Below are 19,500 nucleotides of genomic sequence, written 5' to 3'. Positions count from 1 at the left end.
GTAGTTGGGCTCCTCAGGAATGAAGGTTTAGGTTATATCACCAAGTAAAATACCATTAACTGAAGTAAAAGGGTATAATAAATGGATCTTTTAGGGAGAATCTTATAAATACCAGTTATGGCCTTGTGACTAGTTACCTAAGCAAGGGCTATAGATTCCACTTGAATTTTGTCCCTTGCTGTATCATACTCTTGTTTCCACCCAATGCTTTATATAGAATGTTTGGGGAGAAATTTAGCATTTTTAGTCCATATCTAGGAGAATATAGAGGTAATATCCCAGAAATTCTGCATTTGGAGCTGAATGCAATTATTCACAAAATTTGGGTTATCTTTCTTTGGGGTTGGCCATAGAGCAGTATGGTACTTCCCCGGTGGCTCAGCGGTAAAGAATCCACCTGCCAATGCAGGAGATGCAAATTCGATCCCTGAGTGGGGAAGATCCCCTAGAGAAGGAAATAGCAGCCCTCTCCAATATTCTTGCTTGGGAAATCCCATGTACAGAGAGGCCTGGTGGGCTACAGTCCAGTCACAGAAAGAGTCGGACATGACTGAGTGACTAAACAACAAAATGGAGCAGTATATTTGGGGGTATATGCAAAATAGTCAAAATGTGTTAAGCAGAGACATTTTGGGAAGAGTAAGGGCAGAAAAGGGTATTCAACCATTCAACATATTTGTTGAACTCTTACTCTGCCAGGCTTTTAAGACACATCAATAAACAAACAGGTAGTTTCGAATCTCACAGAGGTTATATTCTAACAAGGAAGGACAGAAAATAAATAATGAACATAATAGTAGGTAAGAAAGTAATAAAATTATGGAGGAAAACTAGAGCAAGGTAATTGAGTTCAGGCCTGCTGGGCATGGGGAGAGATGGGATGGGCTGTGCATGTGTGCTCAGTCATGTCTGACTCTTTGCGACCCCGTGGACTGTAGTCTAGCAGGCTCCTCTGTCCATGAGATTTTGCAGGCAAGAATACTGGAGTGGTTTGCCATTTCCTTCTCCATGGAATCTTCCCAACCCAGGGATCGAACCCATGTCTCTTGTGTCTCCTGCATTGACAGGTGAATTCTTTACCGCTGAGCCACCCTGGAAGCCTGGGATGGGCAGACTGCAGTATTAAATAGGAGAGGCAGAGTAGGCCTCATTGAGGGGATGAGATGAGCAAAGACTTGAAGAAGATGAGAGAGTTAATCAAATGGATGTTTTCAACCCAGTTAGGTTTTCTGCTTAGGGTCATCTAAGGCTAATATTAAGGCACTGGATGGGCCGAGCTATTCTCTTGAGGTTCCGGGGAAGAATCAGCTTCCAAGCTCATTTGGGTTGATGGTATTCTTTAGTTCCTTTTCCTTACTGGCCTTTCTCAACTTCTAGAGGCTACCCTTTGGAGAAGGCAGTGGCACCCCACTCCAGTACTCTTGCCTGGAGAATCCCATGGACGGAGGAGCCTGGTGGGCAGTAGTCCATGGGGTCTCTAAGAGTCGGACATGACTTAACAACTTCAGTTTCACTTTTCACTTTCATGCATTGGAGAAGGAAATGGCAACCCACTCCAGTGTTCTTGCCTGGAGAATCCCAGGGACGGGGGAGCCTGGTGGGCTGCCATCTATGGGGTCGCACAGAGTCAGACACGACTGAAGCGACTTAGCAGCAGCAGCAGCAGACGCTACCCTTATTCCTTGGCATGATCCTCCTCCATCTTCAAGCAAGTCATGGCATATGAAATCCTTCTCATATTTGAACCTCTCTGACTGCCTCTTGTGCTAACAGCTATAGAAAAAAATCCTCTGCTTTTAAAGAGCTCATGAGATTATATTGGGCCTACTCAGGTGATCTCTCTTTTGGTTAAAAGTCAAGTGATTAATAACCTTAATTATATCTGCAAAATCCCTTTTATCAAGGAACATAATTGGGACTATGACATATCATGTCCCAGGGACTAGGCAGAGAAATCTGGGGAGCCATTTTGGAATACCTGAATAGACCTATATCTATTCAATAAGTTAAATTTGCAATTAAAAAAAACTTTCCACAAAGAAAATTCCAGATCCAGAGGATTTCATTAATGAATTCTATCAAACATTAAAGAAGAGACAGCAGTACCAACCCTGAACACACTCTCAGAAAAGACAGGAGGAGGGGGAGTTCCCTGGTTGCCCAGTGGTTAGGACTCTGTGCTTTCACTGCCAGGGACCTGGGTTCAATCCTCTAGTCAGGGAACTAGGATTCCACAAACTGTGCAGCATGGCCAAGGAAAAAGAGGAGGAAACAGAGGAGCCGGGCAGTCCATGGGGTCGTGAAAGAGTCGGACACGACTGAGCAACTAAACAACAACAACAACAACAATAGTTGCTCAGTCGTGTCCGACTCTTTCACAACCCCATGGACTGCCCGGCTCCTCTGTCTGTGGGATTTTCCAGGCGAGAATACTGGAGTGGGAATCCCCTTCTCCAGGGGATCTTCCCGACCCAGGGATCAAACCCTAGCCTCCTGTGTTGAAGGCAGATTCTTTACCCTGATCCAGCGGGGGAAGCCTGTTAACTCTTTGGTTAGGGTTTTTATGAAGGTATCATTACATAGGCATGATTACATCACTGACCACTCCTCTCTACTCCCTGAGGTCAGGAGGTGGGTCCGAAAGTTCCAGTCCTCTAATCACAGAGTTGGTTTCCTGGCAACTAGCCCCACACCCTTAGGGACTTTCCAAAAGTCATTCTATTAGCACAAACCCGGGTGTGGTGAAAATAGGCTTGCAACAAAAGACAATCATCTCACATTTACCACTCTGGAACTATTTCAGGAACTGAGGACAAAAACCAAGTATTACAGCAAAAGATGCTCTTTTCATGTCTATCACTCTGGAGCTGTTTCAGAAGAAGCTGGGGATGAAGATCCAAGTATCTACTTCTTATCCCATCACAACATCATATTACTTTTGTCAGTAAAGGACACTGTAGAGAGATTATAAGAAGAAAAAAGGACTTTTGCTTTCAGGGCTTGCCTGGCAGGCTCCTGCATGTTTCTCCAGCCAGGGCAGCTTCTGGTGAAGGTGGATGTCTCCAGCCTCAGGCCCTACTGTGCTCACAGCCCCTGCAGTTGGGCAGCAGTTGCCCCAGAAACTCCCCTGCCTGCTCAAGTTTTACAGTTGAGTACCAAAAGCCTCCTTCAGTACCCTAAAGGCTTCCCAGGTGGCGCTAGTGGTAAAGAATTCGCCTGCCAATGCAGAAGATATGAGTTTGATCCCTGGGTAGGGAAGATCCCCTGGAGAAGGAAAGAGCAACCCATTCCAGTATTCTTGCCTGTAAAATCCCAGACAGCAGAACCTCGTGGGCTACAGTCCATGGGGCCTCAAAGAGTTGGACACGACTGAGCAAGAGACACTTTCACTTTCAGTACCCTAAAGGGTAGAGTTCTAGCAAGTTCTGTGGGTGTGACACCACAGTGACTTCTCTACCATTCAACAAGCCAAAGCCATGCCTCCCCAACAAGGTCTAGATTTCAGCCCTGGGGTGGGAGTGGGGCTCTTCCTTGAGTACTCCATTTTGGCCCTAGGAATAGTGGTTACTACATATGCTGTTAAGAGTTCTCTTTATTTGTAAGTAATCCCTCATTATTCTATCCATGTTAAATAATTCTTCATATCAAACCTTCCCTGATCAAAGTGCTGTGTAGTTTCCCTCTCCAAATAAATACTGAAATGGCCTGGAGATAGACCCTGAAAATTGACAACTCCAGACCCACAAAAACAGGATTTGGGAATTGATTTCTTCATGCCTTTGGGGTTGAGGGAAGTGCTCCTTGCAAATGAGAAGAAAAGATGCTAGTCATCCATGGCATGCTGAGGCAATCACAATGCATCAAGAAGTGCCAACTGAAGCAGTGCTTTGGAAGATCAAGTAGCTGCTGCGCCTAACCATTATACCAGTAATGACGACCATCAAACTGTGATGTTGGGTGGATTTTTCTGAATTCGTCTGAGTGCTTACAAAGAAACAAAACTATAAGCTCAAGTACATTAATTCTCAGTTCAAATCAAAGAAAATCAAAGAGCTTGCAAGACAACCCTAAAACAAACCTCTTATTTTTTGTAATCACAGGGCTGATATTCCTGAAAACCAAAAAACCAAAATCATAAGATGTTGAATTACAGTGACAGTTGAATTCAGCCTTCAATTTCTCTTGTGAAAGGTAGTGATTGATAAGGAATGGGACCCTGAAACTTAGAATGGAGTTTGAACCTAGGTGAAACTGTTTGGACCTAGGTGAAACGGACAATTTTGAACCCTCAAGCCATTCTCAACCTCCCTTACCAGTTGAAGCAGCTTGTCCTGCTATATTTGGAGAAATAAGCCTTCCTCTGCTTAAAATCCTATGATAACCTCACCTGAGGCAGATTCCTTGAAAGGTGGTGGTATTCTCTTTAAGACCCACCACAACCACTTACAACTGCCATTAAATCCATGAAAGTGATAGTGAAGTTGCTCAGTCATGTCCAACTCTTTGTGACCCCATGGACTGTAGCCTACTGTGCTCCCCTGTCCATGGGATTTTCCGGGCAAGGGTACTGGAGTGGGGTGCTATTTCTAGCTACGGTCAAATCTCAGTCTACTCTAGGCAGCTAGATACACACTTAAAACCCAGGAAGAACAGTTTGTACACCAAACTGGGAGAGTGAACAGGTTAAACCGGGGAGGAACACCTTCAAATACTATACTAGTTAGAAGCGATGCACTACATATATATTTGCAACATCTTCAAAACTTCAAAACTGGTGATAAGTTGTAAGAAACAGAGTAAGATATATAATATACCATTTAACTTAAAATATATGCCTTTGATGGCTAAGTTGACGATCTCCTTTGGTAAATGTCACATAGCACTGGAAAATGTGGATTATTTTCAAATATCTTTTGATAATGATTTCTACCATAATTCCACAGTGATAAGAGAACAGACTCTGTGTGATTTCAGTAACTTTAGACCATGAAATTTTTGCACCTTGTTCTATATCCCTGGATATGTTCCAGTGTCTCCTAGTTTATAGTCTATGGGAATTTGAATAGAATTTGTATCCTACTGTTGTGTGAAAATTGTATAAATCTTAATTATGTTGAATTGGTTCACAATGCTTTTCAGGTCCACTATATCCTTCTACTTCTCTGTATATTCATTCTATTAATTTTTGAGAGTTTACTGTTGAAACTCCAACTAAAACTCGTAATTTATCTACTTATAAAATAACTGTAACATACAGTGGAACTTCATGTAACCTTGTTCTGTATTTTCTAAGTCTCCTGTAAATGTGTTTGATAACACACATTTATCCTGTAAAAAGTATGATAATACTTTCATAATTTAAAAATAAAAATTAAAAAATGAATAAAACATATGCATATAAAACACTGATATATTCAGTAAGAACACACACAAACAAAAAGAATATAGATTAAATGCATTAGAATTGTTGCCACCGCTGGACAGGGGAATGGGAGTGGGAATAAAAAGTGAAAATTAAATGACAAGGGTCCTGTGTGGACTAATCACAATTAAAAAAATTGAGGAGTATGACTCAGGAGAGAAAGAATGAACATTGGCTTGCAGCAGGGACTTTCAGTCCTTGACAAGATGCTGGTCTAACATAAGGTGCTGGCTCCCTGCAATTCCAGCCCTAAAGATGACACACAGAAGGAAAATTGACAGATAATGATGAAATCATTCTGCAGCATTTACCATGTGCCAGGCACTATTAGCTCATTTAACCTTCCCAGCCAATGCTATATTAATCCCATTATACAAATGAGAAAACAAGTACAGAGAGATTGAGTAACTTGCCTAAAGTCACAGAGCTGGTAATACTGGAGCTGGAATTCTAACTCAGTCCAGATAAAACTGAGGACCACCAAGAGACTGGAAGGGGCAAGTCTGGGGTGGGGTTGGAGGTCAGGGACAAGCAACCTAAAATGGAAGAGGGGCGCACCAGGGACGAGAGAGGCCAGAGGAAAACTTTCTGATTGTGTCCTTCTGTTCCCCCTTCTGTGTTGTTCTGGGAGAATTACGGTCTACCTTATCAGCATAGCAAGACAGAACAGTGGTGTCAAGGGTCACACAGGGCAGCATCAGAGTTGCTGGGGAGCAGGGGGTATATTACACCGGCAGGTACATGGGCCAAGTCATCTCTCACCCCCACCCACACAGAGAACCCCCAGCCCTACGTCTAGAGCTAGTAAATAAACACAAGACCCTCAAAGGCAGGAATTTGACAGAGATTTCGTTAAGGAATGTGAGCATCCCAAGAAGAAAAACCAAAGGCAATGGCATCAGGACTTCCCGAGCACAGTACTCACAGTGAGGCTGTGAAGAAGCCCTCAGAGCTTACAGACATGTTAATCCCCTGCTCATAATCATGAGCACCAAACCAAAAATCTCCACCCATTTGAGGCAAGCCTTTAACGTGGAAGAGAGTTTAAAGTCGGAAAGTAGAACTAAGTTAACAATAACCAGCGGTCCAGTGGTTAAGATTCTGGGCTTCCATTGCAGGGGGCGTGGGTTTGATCCTTGGTTGGGGAACTAAGATCCCACAAACTGTGCCGTGTGGCCAACAAACAAGAAGTCACTATGTGATACCACCACCACCACCCCATCCACTAAAATGGTTAAAATGGAACAGATCAACAGCAGCAAATGTTGGAAAGCAACCAGAACTTTCATAAATTACTAAGGACTAGTCACCTTTGAAGAAAACTATTTGGCAGTTTCTTAAAATCAAGCATGTATCATCTACTCTATTACAGTATCAATTCCACTACAGGATATTTCTCCAGAAGACATGAAAATGTATGTTCAAAACTTGCTCAAGAATATTCATAGCAACATTATTCCTGATAGCCCCAAACTGAAAACACACCAGATGTCAATCAATATAATGAATAAACTATACACTGGAATTCTACCCTCCAATGAAAAGGAACATAATACAACTACATGGATGAGCCTCAAATATGTTGAAAGCTAAACACAGAAGGTACAATGATGTAGGATTTAATGTACATAAAGTAGTAAATTAAGCAAAAATACCCTACACTAGTAGAAATCAAGTCAATGGTGCTTCTCTAGCAGGTGGGAACTTCCTGGAGGGAAACGTTCTCTCCTGATGTGCAGGTGTATGTATTTTTCAGGACTAATCAAACTGAGCACTTGACATCTATGCATTTCACTGTAAATATTTTTCAAAAAATGTAAATACTGGGGCTTCCCTGGTGGCTCATGGTAAAGAATCCTCCTTCCAACACAGGACACGTGGGTTTGATCCCTGATCGAGGAAGATCCCACGTGCAGTGGAGTAACTAAGCCTGTGAGCCGCAACTACAGAGCTCACATGCCCTAGAGCCTGTGCTCTGCAACAAGAGAAACCATCACAATGAGTGGCCCCCACTTGCCACAGTGAGAAAAGCCCAAACAGCAGCACAGTCAAAAATACGTGTATTTTTAAAAATGCAGATGCTACTCACTATTCACTAGAGATACACAAATTTAAGCCACAATGATACATTGATGGGGTACAGAGTAACCAGAACTCACATTGTTAGTGATAATACAGCTTTGGAAAAATCATCTGGCCATTTCTTATAAAACTTTCTGCTTTACGTAATATCCAGCAACTTCTTACCTGTTTTCATCTCTAGCCATGTACAGACTTGCATAAGAACACCATTCATAGGGATTTTATAATAGCCAACAGTATGTTAAAAAAAAAAAAAGTCCAGTACGCATACATACACATGCCTGAATCTCAAAAGCATTCTGCCTAATGATAGCCTTATACAAGGACCCATATCTTGCATTTTTTAGTTCCAGAACAGGCAATTAGTCTGTATGTCTGGGGATGAAGGAAAGAATTGTTGAGGAAGGGCCACAAGGTAACGTGGTGAGGTGACAGCAACATTCTCTACCTTGAGAGTGTGTATGTCTTTACCAAATCTCATGATATGCTTTAGGTTGAAGTCCCTTCAAAATTTGTCCAAAGCTTGTTATTGTTACATTTTTCAGATTGACATGTTCAACTAAACAGAAATTGATGGGATGATATAGATATACCTATGGCTGATTCATGTTGATGTTTCACACACAATGGAGTATTACTCAGCCATTAAAAAGAATTCATTTGAATCAGTTCTAATGAGATGGATGAAACTGGAGCCCATTATACAGAATGAAGTAAGCCAGAAAGATAAACACCAATACAGTATACTAACGCATATATATGGAATTTAAAAAGATGGTAACGCTAACCCTATATGCAAAACAGAAAAAGAGACATAGATGTACAGAACAGACTTTGGGACTCTGGGAGAAGGCGAGGGTGGGATGTTCTGAGAGAATAGCAGTGAAACAAGTATACTATCAAGAGTGAAACAGATCATTAGCCCAGGTTGGATGCATGAGACAAGTGCTCAGGGCTGGTGTACTGGGAAGACCCAGAGGGATGGGATGGGGAGGGAGGCGGGAGGAGGGATCCGGATGGGGAACACATGTAAATCCATGGCTGATTCATGTCAATGTATAGCAAAAACCAGTACAATATTGTAAAGTAATTAGCTTCCAACTAATAAAAATAAATAAATAAATATTTTAAAAATAAAAATTGATGGGATGGATTTAAGTTTTTCTGGAACAATTGGTAGTAGAGAGCTGAGGCTATTCAGGCTTCCCAGATGGCTCAATGATAAACAATGAGTTTGCTAACGCAAGAGACTCAGGTTCGTTCCATTGCTGGATCGGGAAGATCCCCAGGAGTAGGAAATGGCAACCCAACCCAGTATTCTTGCCTGGAAAATTCCATGGACAGATGAGCCTGGCAGGCTACAGTCCCTGGGGTCGCAAGTTGGACACAACCGAGCATGCATGCACTGCCTGAGATTATTTACAGAATGAGTGTTAGTCACTCCGTCCTACTCTTTGCCACCCCATGGACAGTATCCTGCCTAGGCTCTTCCCCCCACCCTCCACCCCCACCCCCCATCCATGGGATTCTCTAGGCAAGAATACTGGAATGGTTGCCATGCCCTTCTCCAGGGAATCTTCTCAACCCAGGAATGGAAGAACCTGGGTCTCTTGCACTGCAGGCAGCTTCTTACCATCTGAGCCACCAGTTTTCACCTGGCTATTTAATCTAATCAGTGTATTAGAAGGGAACAGAGGATGAGATGGTTGGATGGCATCACCAACTCAGTGAACATGAGCTTGAGTAAGCTCCGGGAGTTGATGATGGACAGAGAAGCCTGGCGTGCTACAATCCATGGGGTTGCAAAGAGCCAGACACAACTGAGTGAAATGAAATACATTTAACAGGAACCACAAAATGAAGGCTGTTGCAGTGGCCTGACTCACCTCACAAATGCAAACCTACAAACCCCATGCTTACAGGAAACCACATGTCAAGGTGACCTTTAACATTGTTCAATCATGTCACTTGCAATGCCATGGACTGTTACTTGTAGCTGGCCAGGTTCCTCTGTGGAATTCTCTGGGCAATACTAGAGTTGCCATTCTCTGCTCCAGGGATCTTCCCAACCCAAGGACTGAACTCTTGTCTCTTAACATTGGCTGGCAGATTCTCTAACCACTGAGCAACCAGTCAAGCCAGGACACAATTGCAATCCTCCAACTCAGCTTTATAGGTTTCCCAGGTGGTGCTAGTAAAGAATCCATCTGCCAATGCAGGAGATATGAGACGTGGGTTCAATCCCTGTGCTGGGAAGATCCCCTGGAGAAGAAAATGGCAACCCACTCCAGTCTTCTTCCCTAGAGAATCCTATGGACAGAAGAGCCTGGTGGGCTATAGTCCACAGGGTCACAAAGTCTGACTGGATCAACTTAGCCCAGCTCAGCTTTAGCAAGCTCACCTTCCCCTATGCAACAGGGCACCCACAGCCAATGATCCCCTGTGAACAGTGCTTCGCTGCCTGTGAGGTACTGTACTCAACCCACCTAAATTAGTTTTATCAAGTGGAAATGAACATGAGTCAGATGTACATAGAACCAACAAACACTAACCTTGTGCAGATTTAATGACATCCTCAAGGGACTTGGTCTGAAGGGGGACTCACTGCCAAATTGAATTAACTGACCTGTTTCTCCCAGGAGCCAAAAAGTTAATACTAGAAACATTACATCTTTGGTACTTTAGCTTCCAGTTTTTTGGTGTTCTTGCTCCAATTTCAGGGCAAGGATTGCATGAAATCATCTGAATTGCCTCCATGCCCACCCAAAGCTTCCTCCCCTAGGAAGCCTAGCCATAGGCTACTTCTGTGACTATGTTCCCTGGCAACTGGCTGCAAGGACCTAAGAACTAGGGTTTAGGGGTGGGGGATGTTTGTAGGTCCTTATTTAAAAGCCAAAATAAAATCCATTATAAAAAAGACCCCAGAGCCACAAAAAATGCACGTCAAGTTTTATTAGGTTCAAATACAAAACATTCCAAAAAGAGAAAAGCCATCTATTATATCTAAGTACTATATTCAACTACCAGTTAAACAAGGAAAACACGTTATTCTGTTTCTTTTACAACCAGTATAAATCCAGAAGAATCAAGACCAATTCTTTTCCCAACAGGAGCAGAAGTCAGTCTGCTGGGTCAGGAAACTATTTGCCAAATAGCTGTGTGGTCATTAAACATTCTTCAATTTAGTATTTGTGTTACTATGATTAGTCTCTATGTCCTACACTATCTTCAAGATACCTAAATAAAATCTCAAGAGCCAAAAGGTCCTTGGGAGCACAGACCCAAGTAATTTCGATTACAGAATGATTGAGGAAGACAGCTATGTAAGTGCAATGGCTTTTTAAATTTGGTCAATACCCTCATGATCTGTGATTGGAAGAGCCTATCAAAATGAGGGTTAAATTTCTGCATATTTTTCCACAACTGCAAATGGTAAACATGATAGTACTGATATTTATTAGGTAAACATTCAGAAGGTGAGTTGGTTCCTTCTAACCCAACAACTCAAATCTGTTTCCTTTGAGAACATTAGCTTTTACACCATTGGCTCTAATCTTCAAAGCTGTAATGATTTGTTTGCAAGACATGAACTGGGGTAGGGGGTAAAGGAAGCTTACAAAACAACTATTCTTTAAAAAAAAAACAAACAAAAAACAGCAGAAGCCAACCGGCCAAATTTTGTTTCCAGTTTTCAAAGTGTGCTTTCGAGCATTTCAGCTATGTTTCCAGTTACTTTAGTTTCCAAATATTAGTCTTCCATTTAGTTTTAAGACTATATCTCACTTTTGGATAAACTAACAGTAAGAAATATTTTACTTGCTGAAAAATCACTTTACTGGATAAAGTTACCTCTTATGCCTTTCAATTTTCTAATCCAACTTTCTGACAATCACTGGTAATTAGGAAGTTCTAAGTTGCAGTTGTTCCTGACTTTGTGCTTCCCTTGTGGCTCAGCTGGTCAAAAATCTGCCCGTAATGCAGGAGACCTGGGTTCAATCCCTGGGTTGGGAAGATTCCCTGGAGATGGTAAAGGCTACCCACTCCAGTATTCTGGCCCAGAGAATTCCACGGACTGTATAGTCCATGGGGTCACAGAGTTGGACACAACTGAGCAACTTTCACATCACTTCTATGACCTTAACTAAAGTAAAGTCAAAGCTGAGCTAAGAACCACAAGAACTTCCTGACTACCTCAACTTACCCATTTCCTTAATTACTCCCCTTTCTCCATCTTGTCAATTACTTATTTTAAGAAACTGCCACTCCCTAGTTAAGAGTGCTAACCAACTGGGGTTGATGCCTTCCATAGAGCCACCGGAACCCTGGAAGGCAAAAATCTTGTCTGCCCCAAACCAATTCTGATGAGTACTGCTTATGCAACTGTTGTGCCTTAAGGACAATCAGCAATTCTTCCGCTTCAACAGCTCTGTAAAATGAAAAGGTGCTATCAGGTCACAATATATTTACTGTTTCATTCTGGAAATAACCCAGGAAGCTCAAAAAAAAAAAAAAAAGCCCCATCAGAATTCCTGTTATCATTCTACCAGTAAAACTGTTACTCAAGCTAAGGACTTAGTGGCATCTGTTATCAGTTCACCCTTTAGCCAATTTGTAACTGATAAAGTATCCTTTTTAAAAAGGCCCAGGACAAAGTTTGAACCTCATACAAGTTTGTTCACATAGCAAAATGCTACACTGTATCACTCCAGCCAACAACTGGTAACAAAGTACTAGCAAGCTGTATAAATACATTCAATACAGCTATGTTTGAGAAAACCTTACTCCCATTTAATGTGCCAGGTGTTACAGATTTACCCTGCTAATCCTAAAATTAACCCATTACAGATAACTTGCCAATATCAAGGCATGCAACATGGCAATGCCATAGTATTTATTTATACCTGTAAAAAGCCACTGCTATCAAAACTTACCTTAGCATTGCATTTCTCTTGTTGCCAGCTTTATCTAGTGTGAAAAAAATCAGCACTCCATGACCATCATGACCATGACCAAAATTCTCAACCTGTAAAAATTAAATAGGTAACTAGTTATCTCTCTTAAGGAAATTCTTCAAAACTTGCCTAAAACTGCCCTCTTTTCCAGAAAGAAAAGGCAAGTTCAGACTTGCAGCTTAACGTATTTCGTGTTCTACTATTTCTCTTAAGTGGTGGAAGCTTCACTGGCTTGGGATGGACTGGAATGGCTTAAATGGTTAAGTTGCATGGCTTATGGATTCCCATTCTGTTCCAATGGTGCACTGCCATGTTAAATCCATAAGTTGAACGGACAAAACTTATTTGAAGGAATTAAGTGCAGTGTAAGGATTTTTAGTTGGAGGTCTTCAAGTTTACTATATTCAAGAGCATCTTTTTCAACTTCATGGCTGGACCTGGGTCATGCTGCCTCAGGTTTTGCTTTTTAAAGACCACTTGCAATAGATTTTCTCCATAGAGTGTAGTTTCACAGAACTAAAAACAAGTCAGGCATCCAACTAAATGTCAGGTTTGCAATGGCTTACAGGGGGTAAAGAGAGGGGGACCCCAAACTTAAGCCATTTCCTATATTGACTAAAAGACTAATTTGAAAAATGTTAAAAACATGAAGCATGTTTAAAGGTCTTCATCAAAAATAAGATTTAAGATTTAAAAAATACCCCCTCCCAAGCCCCAGATCGCTACTGGTAAACAGCTTTATTAATGCCTTTAAGTGTCACACATGCTTTAAAAAAAGAAATCCAAGTGTTGAATTTGGAGGACTTCTAATATGCTATCGAACACTTTGTTTTCCAAAAGTTTTTTTTTAATCTAGAAAGCATTTCCATTGCCATGAGGTACAGTATGTTTCACTGTACTATGAGGAAGGTTTAAGTGTTCAATTTCGACTTAGACGGAAAAACTAGTTTGCTTTGCTTACCATCTTTGCTGTTTCACAGGCATTTGATGCTTTAAATCTGATGTGGAATGCTGATAGATTCACTTTTTAGAAGTCATAAGCCTTTGAGAAGTTGGAGATAACTTCATTGCTTATCTATTTTCTCCTTTGCAATCAAGCTGTTCCTTAAAAGTGAGACACTACAGAGTTGCAAAAATTTGAAACAGTAAGAGCAAGCATCGTTTGCAGCTTCATGGTTGGTTTTGGCCAAACTTTTTATTTAGTATTCTGTAGTTGCTTAACACACACTTAAATGGTCTTATTGGGGAGGGGGAAAGGGGAGGTTCTTGTAGATTCCCAAGGAAATGTCAGAAAGGCAAAATATGGCCAGCATTATCCATTTGCTTTTTTCTGGGTTTACTGGGTGAATAGCACTTTCCTTACACATATGCATCTGATCTCAGGTTTTTCATACTGAGAACATTTGAGATTTCAGTTTGAAGACACTCTGAAATCTTAAGAGTAGCATACCCCGACCACCCTCTAATAGCTAGCTTGTTTATATAGGCAGGAGGATTCATCTCTCCATTTTAGATGACTAGATATTTTGTGTAAGATAAACTGCTTGCCTCATCATTTACTGGGGAAAATCCTATAAGAAGTGGCCTTTAGGGACACTTTTACTTGGAGGAAGATTACACCACTAGTACACATGTCAAGTCTTAAACACACTTAATGTTTCATTTGCTTGTTGAAAGCAATGTCATAAAATCAAAGATTAAACATGTTTTACTTTCTTTCCTCACAAGAACATAAAAATTATGGAAGGGGAACTTAACAGGAAATTTAAAAAAAAAGTAACACAATCTTTCCTTTTAGTAGTCCTTGGGTAGTTATGATAGAACAGGTTCCACTTTTGTTTGTTTCTTTGAACAGGGATTTTGGTCCAAAGTTGTTTGTTTTTAATATCTGCTTCTGCCTCCCCCTCTATCAGATCGGCTTCCTCCACGGCCACCACCTCTTGGTGCTCCGCGGCTTGAACTGCTGTAGGAATCTCGTGGAGGAGGGTACCCCCTTTCCATAGAAGGGGGAAGCCCTCTTTCTTGTCTGCCAACCCGATCACGACCACTTGAGTAGAGATCACTTCGGCTGCTTGAGTAACTGTCTCGACTTCCACCATATCCGTCACGTGAGCTGCTGTAATCATCATAGCGACTGCTTCCACCATAAGATGGCGGGGGCCCTCGTGTAGGTGGAGCACTACGTGAGTTACCTGCAGGGTCAATGGTCAGGTAATATGGCAACACTATAAATTGTATATATACAACATTTAAATCTGAATTTACAGAATTCTTGTATTAAACGTTTACTGTCTTAACTGGGAGGTTTTAAACTCTGCCACTGCTGGCCATTAACAGGGATTTGCTCATCTGCTGAGACACGGAAATGGGTGGGTTTTAATGTTTGTTTGAAAAGACTGAAGACGGTGTGTATTTCAAGAGGATATTCCAGACAGCTTGTTATTTTATAGTAGACACTCAGCCAACTTTCCAGTGATAAGTTGCAATTTTGAACTGTAGACTTTCCTTCATATTGCAATGGTAAACATTTGATCTTGTTAATAAAGTTTTTAAATTGTATTTTCACTGTTGGGGGAAAACACATAAGGCTGCCAATTTAAGCAAGCAAAATCCCCTCCAAAGCAAGCCAACAGCCTCAAAAAAAACTTAGAAAAAACAAAAGCCCCTCACAAGACTAGGAAAAGCCCAGCTAAATAAATTACCCCCTTAAAAGCAAGCAAACATCCCTTTGAAAGCAAGCACCACAACAGCCTAATAAACTGGCTCATGAACCTAAAAACTCAAGCTGGTGATAGTCAGAGACACTCAACCAAAATCTTACCATAACTCTCATATGAATCTCTGTAGGAACCTCCACTTGGATGATCTGAATAGTCACGATCACGACCATAGCCATCTCTATCACTATATTAAAGAGAAATATGTGTAAGTCCCAGAACATTAGTTTTTACAGCTAAAAAAAATTTTTTACATCAAGCCATGGCAGCAAGAGCAAAGTCACATACCTATAGCCTCTTGATGGATAGTCATCACGTGAACTGGAATGACCATAATCACGGTAAGTATAATCTCTTGGTGGTGGTGCATAATCTCTTGTATCACGAGAACTTGGGTAATCTCTGCTTGAATAGCTAAAGAAACAAAAGTAACTTGGTTCATACTTTTGATGAGCTCTCCATCAACCTGAAGTATTAACAGACAAAAGCTACTATACTTTTCTGTTACCTGTCTTTAGTAGAATATCCATCATCTCTTGGGGACAAATAAACATCTCTACGAGAGGGCAAGGGCTCCCTTCGAGGTGGACCTCCGTAACTATCTCTTCCACGTGATACAGGAGCTTAAGGAAAAATCAATTTTAAAAATACACCCAGAACAAAGTAAAAATGTAAATTTGCATTGAAGCAATGAAAAGCAGGGATTCAATCAAATATGACAATATGGATGTATATGAGGAAATCCTCTAAAATTTCTTAATTACACCAAAACTGTTTTCAATGCTCTGCATTTAACTTTGTGACTCCAAGTGATCTAGGTAGTTTAAATATTTTTAGGATTCACCTCAATCCTTGTGTTATGATAATAGGATAGACAGTCATATACGGATCATTTACCTCTTCCTCCCATTCCACTGCTGCTTCGAACTGGTCCTGAAGGGGCAGATCTTTTAGGAGGAGGACCCCCACTTCGTGGTGGTGGTCCTCTTTTTACCGGAAGTGGTCCCCTGGAAGAACTCATGTTAAAATTCATGGAATAGCCACCATCATCTACATTAGAACAAAAAAAATCATGTTAATACATGAAAAATCTACAAAAGTTTTGCTTGATCAAGAACAAGACCATTTCTGTTTAGTTGGGGAAATCTTTAGTTGTTAGTCTACATAGACTGTGAGACATGTTAGTCTACATAGAGACATGAGTAGTATAGATTAAAAAAGTAGAACTAAAGAGTTCTACTGAGGGTTCAAGTTACTTCAAAAAAAACCCCAAATTATTCAATATTCATATAACCAATAATACCCATCAAAAATTTTCTGTGTTTTACCCTATAGAATGAGTTCATCTGGATAAAAATAGCTTATTGTTAATTATTTCAGTTCAGTTGCATTTCAAGGCATTGTTAATTGAACTGAGGATGCCTTCTATGTTTCCCTTAAGGAAATCACTTTGGTGGATGAATAAAATGTTCTCAATTTCAAAAGCTAAGGCCTTTAAAATAAAGATTTATTAACCAAAGTACACACTGATGTGTTTACAGTTCTTAATTTATACACCAAGCCTAAATTAAACTTAAGTCATTACCCATGTGCCCTCCATGGGATGGAGGTCCCCTGGTTCCTCCACTTCCTCCTCTTCCTCCTCGAAGACCTCTGGGAGGGCCTCTGCTTCTTGGAGGTGGAGGTGGTCCACGTCTGCCACTTTCAAATGACGGTTTAGTGGCTTGTTCTACCTTGATGGCTTTTCCATCTAAGGACTAAATAATATCAATGGTTAGTTAAAAATATTCAAAAGAGAACTTGCCGATCCACTATGCACTGACACTAATATATCCTTCAAAATGTTTTTACCTTTCTGTTTCGCATTCAAATTTTTAAGATTATTTGAACTACAACGTTAAGTAATCGGTAAAGTTGATAAAATTTAACAAGGCCAAACAATTACCAACTTATTAAGACAACTAACCAAAAAGAAAAGCCGAAGTATAATATAAAGTATCCTACATAACATTTAAAATTGAACGATTTTTTTGTTAAGAAAGGTTTATACTCAAATTCAAGAGCAGCCCTACACCAGACTTGGGTTACAATGTGCTGTTTTACATACTAGGAAACATCGTATCCTGCAGACAATCTTACCTTTCCATTCATGTCTCTGGCTGCATCCTTAGCATCTGCTGGGCTTTCAAAGGTGACAAAAGCAAATCCTCTAGATTTATTGGTTTCACGATCTTTCATCAAGAGAACTAAAAAGTAGTTTTCAGGGGGGAAAAAGTGTTACTCTAGTTGAAAAGGAAAAACAAAAAGTTAATCTGTAAAAAAGAAAGCAAGCTCAGAACTTCTTAGAGGACAAAGCACATTATCATTTCATGTGATCAATGCAATCAAAGTCATCACAGCTCACCTTTTTAATTATAACCCTGCATACATTTTCAGATAACTCACCTTCCACTATTCGTCCATATTTGCCAAATACTGCTTCAAGGGCTTTCTCATTTGTTTCTGTATTGAGGCCACCGATAAAGAGCTTTCCTGGGCGATCTGCCTCAACCATTTTTCCCCCCTGGTTAAAATCTGTTGGGGGAAAAAAAACGAGTTACCCTCCCTTAAAAAAAATAAGTTCAAGTTTATGCAATTTTATGTATCAGGGCTTATTTTCTGTTTACTAAAATCATTAACATAATACAAGGGAAGCAATTCTTAAGCCTCACCAAAAAACCTGTTTGTTTTTTTTAATTTTTGTTTTGTGTAACCAGTTTAGTAACAGCAGTTTAATAAACTGGTTTAAAAAAGCCAACTTAATTAATTCCTCTATCTTTAATCCACTTTGGCAGCCTTAATTACAACACTTCAAAAAGCGCATTTTACCTTAAATACTAGATTTGCTGCCTTTTATAAATTCAATTGTTGTTTAGTTATTAAGTCGTGTCCGACTCTCTCACGACCCCATGGACTGTATCCCGCCCGGCTTCTCTGTCCTTGGGATTTTCCATGCAAGTATACTACTGGAGTGGGTAGCCATTCCCTTCTCCACGGGATCTTCCCAACCCAGGGATCAAACTCTGTTGCAGGCAGATTCTTCACTGCTGAGCCACCAGGGAAGCCTTAAAAAACTCAATTATCCCATCCCAATTACCCTAGTGATATTTAAAAACCTACTCAGTCAAGGTCACAGGCCAAGCGCAGGTCCCCCTGACCAATCCAACAACTCTGGCTCATTTCACTACGATTTCCTAGTAAATCTAAGCAGCAATTTAAAGTTTTAACCAAGTTATGATTCTCCGTCAACAGCCCCCGCCCCGCTCACGTTACCGACTTGTAAAAAGCGTCAATATTATCTCATACGAAATAACGGAACATGGAAGTGCGCCCTGTAACCCAGCACTCCAAGGCTGCAGTGGAACCCAATTAAAATCCGTCATTAAAAACCGCGTGGAAAATACAAAATGGCGACACTTGGATTGAGCCCAGAACAACCTCCGCCGGTCAGGGAGTAACTTTTGCCACCAGCGGCGCTTCAGAAAATTCAAGGGGCTTCCTCTCCAAGGCCCGCCAATGAACAAGGACCCCACGCAAAAGTGCACGTGCCCGCCCGAGGTCAGGACCATCCCCACACAGGTATCGGCGGAGGAGGCGCGGTCCCTCCTCGTCCCGCTCCGGTCTAACCTCCGCCACCCCCCGCCCCTGCAGGAAAAACAGCCAAACTTTCCGGGGAGGCACACTACGAAGCGCCCCCGCCCCCGCGTCGGTTTTCCGTCGACACTCCCAGCTTTGCCTAAATAGGTCGGCACCTCCAGGTTCTTAAAATGGCGCCCGCCACCCTCATCTCCAGGGAGATAACCCCAAATTGTAACGTGGCAAGAATGGACGCAAGATACAAAGTAACGAAAAGGACTCACGTACTGGAGAGGTGACGACGGTCTCAAGCTCCTACGAGCTCGCCAACAGCGGCTTCCTAGCAGCTCGGTACGCGGGAGGGCGGCCGATCCTGAGAACGGAAGCTGTAAGGCGCTCGCACTACTGCGCAACGAGGGCGAACAAAGGAGACAGCAAACTTTATACGGCCCGGGAACGAGGCTCAAGGACCCGGATGGAGGCGGTGCTTAGAATTTGAAACGTGTAGGGAGGGGGAGCGGTTCCCAGTATCCCCACTGGCTGCCCCCGCTGTTAATCACTCTTCGCTCCTCCCCCCTTTCCCGGGCCCTCCTCTCTTCGGCCGGCCCCAGTTTCTAACCGTTTTCCCAGCCCCCACCGGTGCTCCACAAACCCGCGTTTTTGCTTTCTTCTAAAATGGTTCACGGACTGCATATAATAAAGAATTCAAATT

The 19,500-nt window shown here is 41.6% G+C and overlaps 1 protein-coding gene and 1 non-coding gene across 4 annotated transcripts; both read right to left on the bottom strand.

Annotated features, from left to right (window-relative positions):
- Positions 1-14,194: 14,194 nt before the first annotated feature.
- RBMX (RNA binding motif protein X-linked) lies at positions 14,195-19,228 on the bottom strand. 3 transcript variants are annotated; one of them, XM_065914982.1, is made up of 9 exons: positions 19,077-19,228; positions 17,619-17,747; positions 17,313-17,419; positions 16,759-16,930; positions 16,071-16,223; positions 15,682-15,796; positions 15,462-15,587; positions 15,278-15,360; positions 14,195-14,648 (listed from the first exon to the last, which is right to left on the bottom strand). In XM_065914982.1, exons 2-9 carry the CDS (start codon positions 17,725-17,727, stop codon positions 14,338-14,340), a joined length of 1,176 nt encoding a protein of 391 aa, XP_065771054.1. In that variant the 5' UTR covers positions 17,728-17,747; positions 19,077-19,228; the 3' UTR covers positions 14,195-14,337. The 3 variants fall into 3 exon arrangements, with proteins under 3 accessions (XP_065771054.1, XP_065771055.1, XP_065771056.1); XM_065914983.1 differs by having other exon boundaries at positions 19,073-19,212; XM_065914984.1 differs by lacking the exon at positions 19,077-19,228 and adding an exon at positions 18,333-18,419.
- On the bottom strand, positions 17,502-17,573 carry LOC136154954 (small nucleolar RNA SNORD61). The gene has a single exon (XR_010660649.1). It is a non-coding gene; the product is annotated as a small nucleolar RNA SNORD61 (small nucleolar RNA).
- Positions 19,229-19,500: the final 272 nt, after the last annotated feature.

Source organism: Muntiacus reevesi, chromosome X, assembly GCF_963930625.1.
Source record: "Muntiacus reevesi chromosome X, mMunRee1.1, whole genome shotgun sequence".
Classification (NCBI taxonomy): Eukaryota; Metazoa; Chordata; class Mammalia; order Artiodactyla; family Cervidae; genus Muntiacus; species Muntiacus reevesi.
This window is presented reverse-complemented; position numbering and strand designations above follow the sequence as displayed.

What these genes read in the sequence shown, in the direction of transcription:
- RBMX (XM_065914982.1), bottom strand. Translation starts at nt 17,727, where the DNA reads ATGGTTGAGGCAGATCGCCCAGGAAAGCTCTTTATCGGTGGCCTCAAT. An exon ending in ATATGGACGAATAGTGGAAG is followed by an intron (nt 17,420 to 17,618) that starts GTGAGTTATCTG and finishes ACTACTTTTTAG; the next exon opens with TTCTCTTGATGAAAGATCGT. An exon ending in TATCCATCAAGAGGCTATAG is followed by an intron (nt 15,361 to 15,461) that starts GTATGTGACTTT and finishes TCTTTAATATAG; the next exon opens with TGATAGAGATGGCTATGGTC.